The 12,448-nt window shown below is 50.1% G+C and overlaps 1 protein-coding gene across 1 annotated transcript in view; it reads left to right on the top strand.

Moving 5' to 3' along the window:
• ADAMTS2 (ADAM metallopeptidase with thrombospondin type 1 motif 2) overlaps positions 1 to 12,448 on the top strand; it is a 222,383-nt gene that overhangs the window by 160,470 nt on the left and 49,465 nt on the right. Inside the window, exon 6 of the mRNA XM_045794972.2 lies at positions 7,593 to 7,749. Within this exon, the coding sequence (XP_045650928.2) occupies positions 7,593 to 7,749 (157 nt within the window). The remainder of the gene's footprint in view (positions 1 to 7,592; positions 7,750 to 12,448) is intronic.

Raw genomic sequence — 12,448 nt, 5'->3', positions numbered from 1 at the left:
TGGGAAGCAAGAGAAGAGAGTGCGGGGGACGAGGGTTCTGTGTCCCAGGGCCTAGTGCCACCGTCTCTCTTACTGTGCGTCCTTGGCCAGTGCTCACCTGTGCTGGACCTCAGCTGCCCTATCGGTATGAGGGGATTTGGAGTACCTCAGGGACAGTTCCCAGTCTCCCCAGAGTCTGGGTCCCATGCCCCAACTTAATGGTAGTTGGCCCCTGTCATCCCGGCCTACCTCCCGAGCCAGACTTCCCAGGGTCCAGAGAAGCGCGAGGATTCGCAGGGGCTGGGCCCTGTCCCTCAGAGGCTGCCATGGCTAAGCCTGGGAAGGTTCGTGCTGAGAATCCCATGCTGGCAGCTTGGCTTTCTCTGGAAATAGCTTCCCAGGCTCTGCGAAAATGTCTGGAGCGTGCCTTCATGGGGTGGGAGTCCCAAGCAGAGAAAGAAGGGGCTCGCCTTCTGGCCTCAGGCCTGTTTCCCGTCCGAGATGTCCGTCATGATGACCTCTGAGCTCACTTCATTCGCACAGAGCAGCCACGGGGCAGGCGCATGAGGATGCTTGCTCCAGGAGGCGGGTGGCCTGTGTGGGTCACACCGTGGGAGCTACTTTGCTCTGAGGAGGCTGCAATGCTATTAGTCCACTGGGTGGGGTGTGCAAGCCCCAGGCTCCTTCCCCTTGCTCCCCTTGGCTGCTTCCCCACGGAGGCTGACTTTGCTGTCCCCCCAGGAGGATGCCAGTGGCATCCAGCAGCAGAGACTGGGGTGCTGCTGAACCCCCTACTTTGCACATGACAGCATCCCCAACAGGAGTACCTGGCCCCCAGTGTCAGCAGTGCCAAGGTCAGGAAGCATGCTCTGCTCGCCTGAAGCCAGCGGGCCTGCGCTTTTGCAGGTCTGGGCTCTGGGCACGCTGCCCGGGGCAGTTGAGCCGGCTTTGGTGGGTTGAAGCCCGATCTCCTGGAACATGAGCTGCAGGCAGCCCCTGAAGGTGGGCCGGCTCTGCAAGGGCCTGGCATCAAGCCTGCATCTTTATCATCATTGCCACCGCAGCGCCGGTACAGGGAACATTTGTAGGTGCTGACCGTCACTGACAGAAGCCCCTGTGCTCCTGGCTCCGTACTGTGGTTGCAACCATTCTGCAGGTGGGGAGCTCAGTGCAGTGAGGTAACTTGTTCCAGAGCACACGCGGAGGAGAGATGAGCAGGTCTCCAACCGTGGGACTCTCATACTGCCCAGGTGAGCCCCCCGTCACCTGCCCTGGCGAGCTGCTGGACAGGTTTGGGGTCTGTGGGGCTCCCCGACCCGGTCTGCACCAGTATAGCTGCCCCAGGGCTGCATGCTATTCCAGGCTGCTAGACCAGCCTCCAGGCTACTGGTCCTTGACAGAAGGAGGGAAGAACATAAGTAATTCAGTTCATTCAAGGGCAAACAATGGAAATGTCAGAGAGCAGTGATTGGAACACAGCTTCTGAACAGGTCTTAATTGGCGTATGTAGGGTGGGACCCCAGAGATTGTCTCTAGCCTCCAAAGTCCCCTTTGCCCTGTGCCTGCCTGGGCTTAGAGCAGCAGCCTAGCATGGGGTGTCCTCGCAGCCGGCGACCCTGCACTGCCGTTCTTGTGGCAGCAGCGCCACCTGGTGGCCACCTCGGGGCCCCACCCTTGCTTTCCCGTCCCTCTGGCCCTGGGAATAGAACATTTCGGGTTGCAGCGTGGCTTCCAGACCCACCTCCACCGCGGTGTAGCAGTGAGACTTGGGGCTGTTTACTTCAGTTGTCCCCGATGCGGTTCCTCCTCTGGATAATAACAGCAGCTATATCTTAGGGCAATTGTACAGTTTAAATTAGGGGCTACCTATAAACCTGGAGCTACCCACCCAGCCCCCAGGGTGCAGAAATGCCCCTTCCATGGTGAACACAGCATGACCACCACTGTACTGCAATTCATTCTGTGCAGCTGGGGCCCACGGCTCCCCCCGGGGGGAGGAGCGTCCCATCTGCGAGGTCCTTGCCGGTGCTGTGGCCACCCACTTGCTGGGCTCACGCATGGTCCCCATCCCTGCACAGGTGGGAACAGGTGAGTTGTACAAACAGGTTTTCCTAGAGAAACCCGTGTAGAGGCGAGCAGGCAGCCAAGAGACAGGTGCCTTGAGGGCTGGGAGGAACGCAGGTGATCCAAGCGAGCTGGCAACTCTCACAGTCTCTGGCACTTTGGAAGGAGATCCAGATGGGAGAAATAGAGGTTTCCTCGTCTCCCTCAAGAGCTGTGGTCCATGGCAAAAATAGGGCAGGGTCCATGGGGCCCCAGAGAGTGGGGCCCATCAGAGGGCTGTGTGGATGCGGCTGGGTGGCAGAGATGGGGGTGGGGTTGGAGCAGGAGGAACCGTCAGAGTCCAAGTGACCCACGTGGGCTGGCCCAGACCCCTCTCCTGGGCTCTCCTCTCTCCTCTGCTTGGATATCTCTGTCTGCCAGGAGTCCTCCAAAGCTCCAGAAACCTGTGGGAGGGCCAGGTGGCTCTCAGGAAGTGGGAGGAGCAGGTGGAGGAAAGGCTAAATCTGGGGTGCAGGAGGCAGAGGCTCATGGGAGGTTGTTTTGGGGGGTTTTCTCCAGGAAAAAGCCTGCTTCAACCTGTTCAGTCCTTTTGAGCCTCTGCGGTTCCAGGCCAGCCCTTGTCAGGGGTGGGCAGAGCACTTGGACTGATCCCCCAGGAGCTGTACCCGGATAAACGGGAGAGTGCTCCAAAGCAAAACTGCCAAGCTCTTACCAAGCAAGCAAGCCAGGCAGAAGACAATCCCTTGACGGTGTCCCCAAGAGCTGCGGACCCCACACTTCCCTTGCAAGCTCGCACTCCTCTCCTCACACATCCCGTGTAGGCCCCCTTGCCACCTTCCACCAAAGCCAGAAGCCCACTCCTCCCCCACCTACCAGCCCCACACCTCCCCTGCTCATCTTCTGTCACGGTGTGATCTGGACTCTGCTAATAGGGCACCAGCAATGCTCCTGTTCCACACTGTCCCCCTCCCGTTTCCCCTCCCCCCTCAATGACCCAGAGGCCCAGTGCCTGCTACGGAGCACAGGTCACTATCAGCTCTCAGTCTGGGCCCTTCGTATCCACACTGTCCTGAATGCTCCAGACCCAGCAAGGATGAGGATCCTGGTCCTAGGTTCCTTTATGCTCATCTTAGATGGGCCAGAACCCTGAGAAAGTTGAGACATAGGCAGAGAGAGAGGATATACAAGCAGCTCTGCCTCTTGGATGCCCGAAAGCTGACATCACCCTCCTCCTCCCTCTCTCAGAGTCCCATCTGGGCCACTCGCTCCCAGAGCCCAGCACACAGCCAGCGTTCTCTGAGATCTGCCTCCCAAGAACCACTCCATCCTGGTGCAGCCCTTTGCAGCCCCTCTCTCCACCCCTCTCCCCCCGGGGAGTGTCCTCAGAACCCAAAAATTGAGAGGGGGTCCCAGACAATCTCTGCTCGAGACCCTGCAGCCCAAGCCCCCATGGGATCCGAGAATGCACGTGGCAGGCTGCCTTCTTGAAATGGGCAAAGAAACAAGGCGAGAACAAAACGCAAATCAATATTTCAATAAATTATCCTGCCGCAGCAGCAAAATTACTCGGGCTGCCAGAGGGGCTGGGCGGCTGGGCTGAACCATAGGAATCTCTGGGAGGAAGGAGGCGCTCGCTGGTGTCGGGGCCAGCTGAGAAGGGCATGTTTCCGGGGCTGTCTGCCTGAGGACCTTTATTCTGGGGTTCTCAACCCGGTGACCGGGGGCAAGTGTTTTGTTTTGTCCACATAACTGACTTTAAGTGGGGTCAACATTTATTAGGAGATGGGCTTAGTTTAGAAGCTCCGGATTCAAAGATTGGCCCCAGAAATCCCATCTGGGAATTTGGGGGGTCCCCGTTTCTGCATACCTACAGTAACGGGGTGCTGGGTACTGTCACCCTGACAACTGTGTAGGGGCTCCTGGCTTTGCTACTGTGCTTGCTTACCACTGATCGACCCCTACTTTCTTTACCATGGTGGGGAAATATTTCTGTGTACGCTTATCCCTTCTCAACAGGCAACACAAAAGATAGATCTGTTTTTCTTACAGCCAACCTGCCTCACTGAGTTACATCACCTGCCTGGCCCCGTCAGCACTTGGAGGTCCAACACCCTTCCAGCACTTCCCACAAGCCCACCTCCTGAGTGCTCTGGCCTCTCTCTCTTCCCCTCCTGCTCGCTCTCAGCCTCTTTCAGCCTGGTTCCTGCCTTTGGTTCTGTCCCTAACCGCATGGTCCTTTTCCTGCCCTCTGGCCCTGAAATGGGTGTGTCTTTCTGGCCAGACTTTGGACTCCTCAAAGATGTGGCCAGAGCTCTTCTCCCACTGGGGTGGGGTGCACCAGCTGGACCCCAGAGACCAGCCACTGCCCTTGACTGGGGTTCCCGTGGTTCCCCCAAGGAAGAAGAGCATTGCTCAAGACTCTCAGTAGCGAGTGACACACACAAATGAGACGCATCTCTGCGACAGGCAGCCTCTAGGAGGGCCCCTGGTAACCCCTGGTGATCATGCCGTGGCATAGTCCCCTCCCCTTGAGTGTGGGCAGGACCGAGATTCCCGTCTAAATAGACTATGGTTCCTGTCTTGGATGCGCACTGTCTTGCCGTTTCTGGGGTCGCTGTTGCTGGAGGAAGCAGGCTGTGGTAGGTGACTGCTCTGGGTGCGGCAGGAACCCTTGGTTCAGCAGCCATGCGAGCAAGCGTGGGAGCTGGTCCTCCCCCAGGGGAGCCTTCAGATGAGACCTCAGCCCTAGCCTCAGCTTGCCAGCAATCTCAGGAGAGACCCTGAGCCAGAGTACCCAGATAAGTCGCTTTTGGATTCCTGACCCGCAGAAATAGTGAGATAATAAATGTTTGGAGTTTTTCAGGCCATGCATTTTTGGAATCACCTGTTATGTAGTGACATAAAGAACAGATCCACAGCAGGCTGGCCTCAGGCCTGGGTGAGCCGGGTGGTCATGTGAGGACACTGGGAATTGACCCTTCTCCAGCCTGGGCCCTGCTCTCTCTGTGTCAGCTTCTTCCTCAGGTGGGGTCTCCTCCCATGGTGGTGGTGGTGGGGTGCCAGCAGCTCCAGACTCACGGTCTCACACCTTTCCAGCTCCCTGGCCCACTTTGGTTATGTGCTCACTCCAAGCCATCACCGTGCCAGAAAGATGTGGTGCTGGGATCAGCCAGGCCTTGAGCCCTCCTGCAGCGGAGCCTGGGGTCGGACCCAGGTGGACAGAGGGGATGTTTTAGCGAAGGGGGCCTGGGCTGCTGTTGTCAGACAAGTCGAGGCACAAGTAACTGCAGCCCACCAGGGCCTTGGAGGGAACCAGACTAGAATTAGCCCAACACGAGGAACCCTAAGGACCCCGAGGGCAGGCCAGCCCATCATGGGCAATAACCTCCTGACACGTGGGCGGTAGACACGGCCCTGGAGGAAACAGCCTCTGCCGTGGGAGGCAGCCCAGCAAGGCTGCTGAGTGGGGAGGTCGCACTCCAGTGGGGGCTCTGTGGCTGTCCTAGATCGAGCGCTCAGTAGCAGCCTGGCGATCTCTCTCTGACTGGGGCTTGCCCTGGCAATCTTAAGCTCAGTGGGTACGAGCACAGGCCCCAAATTCTAGCCCCAAATCACATCTGCCCATGAGAGTCTTTCCCTTCTCCTTCTACCCAAAGCTCGTTCCCTAGGAAGGGGATCCTCTCAGATTCCTTCTTCAGAGCTGTGACCTCTCGAGGTTTTCTGGAGGCAGCTACTGCCTGGCAGGGACTCGGGCTGACCTGCAGGTGCCTGGCTTAGATGGGACACAGATGCCACACTCCCTCTGCCTCTCCTGTGTCAGTCAGGGTGGGCAAAGTTGTGCTACGGCCTTGTGACAACAGACACTTATTTCCTGCTCCTGTTACGTGTTCCGTGTCTCTGTCGCTCAGGGCCTGGGTGACAGAGCAGCCACCATCTCGACATTGCTGATAGCGAGGAGAGATCTCTGCAGGGTCTCCTGTGGGCAGTTAAATACTCCGACCAGGAAGAGGCACAGGGCACTTTCTCTCACAGCTCTCTGGCCAGAGGTAGTCACACTCTCTGCCTGGTCATGATTGGGGCAGTCCTGCACCTCCCTTTCCCTGCTGTGGCTTCTCCTGGGCTATCCATCTCTATGCCTGTGTCCAGCAGGTCCTGGTCACCACACCGCTCACCCCAGTCTGTGACTTCCTTCATTAGGACTCACTATGTCTCGTTATAACGAGCACTCTTATCTCCCAGGTGCTCTCTGCTTGGGACTTGGGAACTGGTGCGCCATCTTGTAAGTCATTCATTGACTTGGATAATGCATGAGAACATTGGCAGTGAGCGTCCTCTCTGGCCTTGAATCATTCTCCTGCTTCTGGAACAGCCTGGCTTACCAGCAATAGCCTATATCTACTCTTCACTATTTATATACATGAAAAGGAATATGTGGCTATGCTTGATGGATGTATTTATGCCAGAGAAGAAAGAGAACACCTGCATATATGTCTACGAGGAAATGCATATCTCTCCTTTATGGACAGATGGGTCCTGAAAGAGAAGCACATGCTTGCGACTCTGCATGGAGGGAGCTTTTTGGTGGTGGGAGTCCGTAGTGAGAGAAGCATACACACTGCCTGGTGTGAGGACAGCTGAGAGAACTGGGAAGCATGCCTCATGGGGAGGCTTGCTTTGGGGACAATATGACGTATGTTTTGTTTGGGGAGGCAGTTTAGGGCAGGGCATTGAATGTAGACTGGTTTTAGGCTTCCCAGCTGTGTGGCTAAGGGCAAGTTACTTGACCTCTCTGAGCCTCATTATCCTGCCTCTCAGGGTGGTTGTGAGATCTTACTGAGAGAGGGAACACCAACGCCATGGTGCAGAGCGGGCTGCCGTGCTGCCCATCCCGCAGCCAGCCCTGGCTCTTGGGTACGCGTCATGATACAAATGGGATGTGGGGCTTCCAGTGGCTTCCTATCCGTGGTTCCTGAGGGAATTATCGCCGTGCCCCTGTTCTGTATGTGGCTCCTTTGCTATATCTGGTGCAGTTTTTCTCCTCCATGCCGTAAGACCTTCAAACAGGGGGGCAACATAGGGCTCCCGTCCCCTTCCCTGGGCTTGCACACCACATTGGGAGTTCCATCTCCCCTGCCCTGGACCCTGCCAGAACTGTGAGCTCTTCAGCATGAGATCCGTGTTGCATTTGCCTCCTGTCCAGGGTCGCCCAGAATAAGAGCCTGATAGACCACTGCAGGGGACCCTGGAAGTGGGCTGGGCAGGGTGGACTGTGGGAGGCCTTGGATGGCCTCAGAGCTTGGCTTCTATGTCTCACGTGAGAAGCGGGCAGTGGTTTTGTGGAGAAACTCACTCAGGTGAGTTGTGGGGAGCCTTCCCTCCACTCAGAAGAGTGGAGCCAAGTGGGAGGTGGGTCCTGAGGGAGACTGGACTCAGCACCACCTGGACCAGTGCCCCAGCAGAGGGGTTCTCTGAGCACTACAGCCTGCTCAGCTCCCATCCCGTCCACCAGATGCTAACCCCTCGCTTCCGTCTCTCCCGCCCCCCTGCAGTCCATGAGCCTCATTGAGATCGGGAACCCCTCTCAGAGCCTGGAGAATGTCTGCCGCTGGGCTTACCTCCAGCAGAAGCCGGACACAGGTCATGACGAGTACCACGATCACGCCATCTTCCTCACGCGGCAAGACTTCGGGCCTTCGGGCATGCAAGGTGAGCCTAAGCTCCGCACGGGCACAGAAAGGAGGGAGGCTGGGCATGAGCCACTGGCCCTTGCAAGTGTCCCCAGCAGCCTTGGTCCAGGCTGGGAAGGGAGTCAGGGCAAAGAGAGGCTGTGGCCGCCTTAGCCAGTGAGGGGCTGCATAAGTGCTGGTGACCTCCTGGCTCATGGAAAACCACCAGGGCCTCTGCCATTTCCCCCAGGAAACTGCATCCCGCAGGGGGACAGCAAAGGTCAAAGGTGGTGAAATGGGTGGTGAAATGTGTAGAGCGTGGGGCTGGCAGCCCAAAGACCAGGCAGGATCCAAGGCGGAGTTGCTTGCTTCCCCTCATTTTTAAAAAACAAATTGGAATAAGTTTTCCATCTTTAGAAGTTAAAGGATTTCACTTAAAAATTCAAACTATATAAAACTGACAGATCTAAAAGGAGAAATTGACAAGGCCTACAATTATAATTGAAGATTTTAACATATTCTTAGTAACTGATAGAACAACAGATGAGAACATTGGTAAGGATACAGAAGACTTGAATGAAGAAACGACCTAATGAATTATAGAATACTACGCCGAACGACTGAGGAATACCCGCTCTTGATGAGTGCAGCACTAAGCCATATCAAAACAGACTACGCGGGGCCATGGGGAAATCTCAGCAGAATACAGAAGATTGAAACCACACACGGGAAAAGAAAGATAACTCGGAAAATTACGACTGCTTGAAAATTAAACAGTATGGTCATCAGTAATCTGTGGTTCAAGGAAGTAACAGTAGAGATGAGAATATATTTTTAAATAAAATGATAATGACAACATGACATATCAACACTTGTGGATGTAGCTAACTTAATGATTAAATTATATCTATAACCTTATCAACTTACCAACCAACCACATCAACCAAAAGGGCTGAAGAGTCAATCATAGAAACATCTATCTCAAGAAATTCAAAAAAGAACAGCTAACTAAACTCAACAAAAGTAGAAGGAAGGAAGTTATAAATATAAGAGCAGAATTGTTGAAATGGATAACAACTGTAAAGAAAATCAGTAAAACCAAAATTTGGTTCTTTGAAAAACACAAATTAGAACTGGAATGCCCCCTTGGGGCGCCTGGGTGGCACAGCGGTTAAGCGTCTGCCTTCGGCTCAGGGCGTGATCCCGGCGTTACAGGATGGAGCCCCACATCAGGCTCCTCCACTATGAGCCTGCTTCTTCCTCTCCCACTCCCCTTGCTTGTGTTCCCTCTCTCGCTGGCTGTCTCTATCTCTGTCAAATAAATAAATAAAATCTTTAAAAAAAAAAAAAGAACTGGAATGCCCCCAGCCATGCTAGTTTAAAAAAAGAAGAAAATATAGGTTTACTAAGATTAGGAATATAAAAGGGATATAATTACAAATCTTACTTTAAAAAGGGTAATAAGATAATGAGACGGTATTATGTTGATAAATTTGTTAATTTAGATGAAAGGTACAAATTCTTTGACAAAACATAAAATCTGAGAAAAAAAGGAAACGCTGAGTAGTCTCAGATCAACTAAAGATAATGAATTCATGATTAAAAGCCTTCCTTCAAAGTAAACTCCAGAACTTGATTGCTTCACCAGAGAATTTTTCCCAATCGTTAAGGAAGAATAGTATCAATCGTACACAAACTCTCACAGAATGAAAAGAAAAGGAACATTTTTCCAACTGATTTTATGACACCTGCTAACATTAATACCAAAATCTGAGATGGACATTACGAAAACAAAATTATAGGCCAGTCTCTCCCATGAATATATATATACACACACACAAAATGTATATATATATATATACATATATACATATACATATATATATACACACAAAATCTCAAACAAAGTATTAGCAAATCAAATCCAGTGCTCCGTATAAAAAGCACTATGTGACAATGAATTTGGGCTTATCCTAGGAATGTAAAGTTTAACATACGAAAATCAGTCATTGTAATTCACCAAATTAATAGAACAAAGGAGAAAAGCTTATAGAATCATCTCAATTGATCCAGAAAAAGTATTTGACAAAAATCAATATCCATTTATGATCAAACGTCTCATTGAGCTAGGAGTAGAAGAAAATGTTCTAAATGTAATAAAGGATACTTACCAGAAAAAAAAGCTCTAATAAACATCATATATAATGGTGAAATGTTGAAAGGATTTCCTGTAGACCTGAGAATGGGTCAAGAATACTTGCTATCACCACTTCTCTTCAACATTGTAGTGGAAGTCCCAGCCAGTGAAATAAGGCAAGAAAAAAATAAAAATATAAGGGTCAGAAAGGGAAGAAATCAATCTCTCATTTGAAAATAATATGCTGTGTACATAGAAAACCCAAAAAGTCTACAAATAAATCATTAGCATTATTGAGTAATTTCCTGGATATAATGTCAATATATAAAAATCAATTGAATTTCTGTATTCTAACAGCAAAAGATTAAAATCTGAAAACTAGTACCACTTAGAATAATAAAAGAATAAGAATAGCAAACACCTAGGAATAAGTTTAACAAAAGATGTCCAAGATCTGGACCCCCAGAACTGTAAAACACGCATACGGAAGTTATAAAAGATGAAATCAGTGAAGTGGGCATGCCATGCTAATGGATAGGGAGACTCGCTGTTGTAAAGAAATCAGTTTTCTCCAAACTGACCTGCAGGAGAATGCAAGTGCACTCCCGACCAAGTTCAGATCCAGCAGAATAGTTGGGGATAGCGACAAGTTGATTCTAATGTCACCTAGAAATGCAGTGGGCCAAGAGCAGTCAAGAGCAATTGGAGAAGGGGAGCGAAGCATTCAGTGCTCCCGGAAATACAGTAGTTGAAGAGTGTATTTTGATGCAAGGGTTGACAAATGAATCATTAGGACAGAACAGAGAGTCTAGACTTGAACTTACGCACGGATGGACGCTTGATTTATTGTGAAGTGGAGGGGAAAGATGGTCTTTTCAACAAATGGTGTCAGGTCAGGCAAATATCCAAATTGGGGGGAAAATGAAGCTTGACACTCCTCCGATTTTTAATTTAATTTTTTTCATTGAGATATAATTGACATGTATCATTATATTAGTTTCAGGTGTACAGCAAAATGATAGGATATATGCATGTATTGTGAAATGACCACAACCATCTAGTTAATATCCATCCCCACACATTGTTATAAGATTTTTTCTTGTGATGAGAACTTTTAAGATCTACTCTCCTAGCAACTTTCAAATACACAATACGGTATTATGAACTACTGTTTTCATGCTGTACAGTACATCCTCAGATCTTATAGCCCGAGGTTTGTATCTTTTGACTCATTTTGCCTACCCCTACCCACTGCCTCTGTATCTATGAGTTTGGCTTTTATTTTTTATTTTTTGGATTCCACATACAAGTGAGATTACGGGTGTTGTCATTCTCTGCCTGACTTATTTCAATGAGCATAATACCTTCGAGGTCCGTTCATGTTGTTGTGAATGGTAGAACTTCCTTTTTATGGCTGAATAATATTCCTGTGTGTATATACACCACATCTTCTTTATCCATTCATCCCCTGATGGACATTTAGGTTGTTTCCATGTCTTGGCTATTGTAAATAATGCTGCAGTTAATGGGGGCTGTAGACAGCTTTTTGAGTTAGTGTTGTGTTTGCTTCAGATAAATACCCAGAAGTAGAATGGCTGCATCATAAGATAGTTCTGTTTTTACATTTTTCGAGGAAACTCCATACTGTTTTCCACAGTGGCTGCACCAATTTACATTCCCACCAACAATGCGCAAGGGTTCCCTTTCCCCCACATCCACACCAACATTTGTTGTTTCTTAGTCTTTTTGATACTAGCCGTTCTAACTGGTGTGGAGTGATACCTCATTGTGTTTTTGATTTGCATTTCCCTGATGATGAGTGATGTTGAACATCTTTTCATGTGTCTGTTGGCCACCTGTATGTCTTCTTGAAAAAAATGTCTATTCAGGTCCTCCACCCATTTTTAAATTGGGTTGTTTATTTGTTTTTGCTATTGAGTTGTTTGAGTTCCTTGTATGTTTTGGATATTAACCCCTTATCAGATGTACAATTTGCAAATATTTTCTCTAATTTTGAGAGAGGATGTCCTGGTTGGAGGCAGCAAGAAGGGGCTGCTGCAGTGCTGATACAGTTCTATTTCTTAACGGGGGGGGCGGGGGGGGGTGGCTACACAGGTGTGATCCCTTTGTGATGATTCACTTGTTGTATCCTATGACTTGTGCATTTTTATGGATGTGTATCACACTTCAAAAGAAAGAGCTTTAAAAAACTATATAAAATATATATTCAGAAGAGTGGACCCATTTTACCCCATTCCCATTTTCTACAGATAGTCATTTTTATTGGTTTCTGGTTGATCATTCTAGTGATCCTTTTTATAAAAATAAGTAGACTTATATCATGTACATGGTCATTACATCCATCACTTCCTTCCATGAATTTTTACACTTATTGCCCTGCATCTTCCTCCACTCTTTTGACCTTTAGCTTCTTTCTGCGGCCCAGTTGCTCATATCTGCATAATTAGGGGGACTTCCCGAGTGACCCTGACCAAAGACCAGATCAGTTTGTGTTAACAAACATCTCTCTGGCCCTGCAGCTGCCCCCTTAGCCACACAGATTGGTGCCACAATAGGATTCAGGTGGGAGCACAGAGTGGGA

The sequence above is a fragment of the Ursus americanus genome, chromosome 5 (assembly GCF_024610735.1).
Source record: "Ursus americanus isolate L20-20 chromosome 5, mUrsAme1.1.p, whole genome shotgun sequence".
In the NCBI taxonomy this organism is placed as follows: domain Eukaryota; kingdom Metazoa; phylum Chordata; class Mammalia; order Carnivora; family Ursidae; genus Ursus; species Ursus americanus.
The sequence above is the reverse complement of the archived record's forward strand: the minus strand, read 5'-3'. Positions and strand labels throughout refer to the sequence as shown.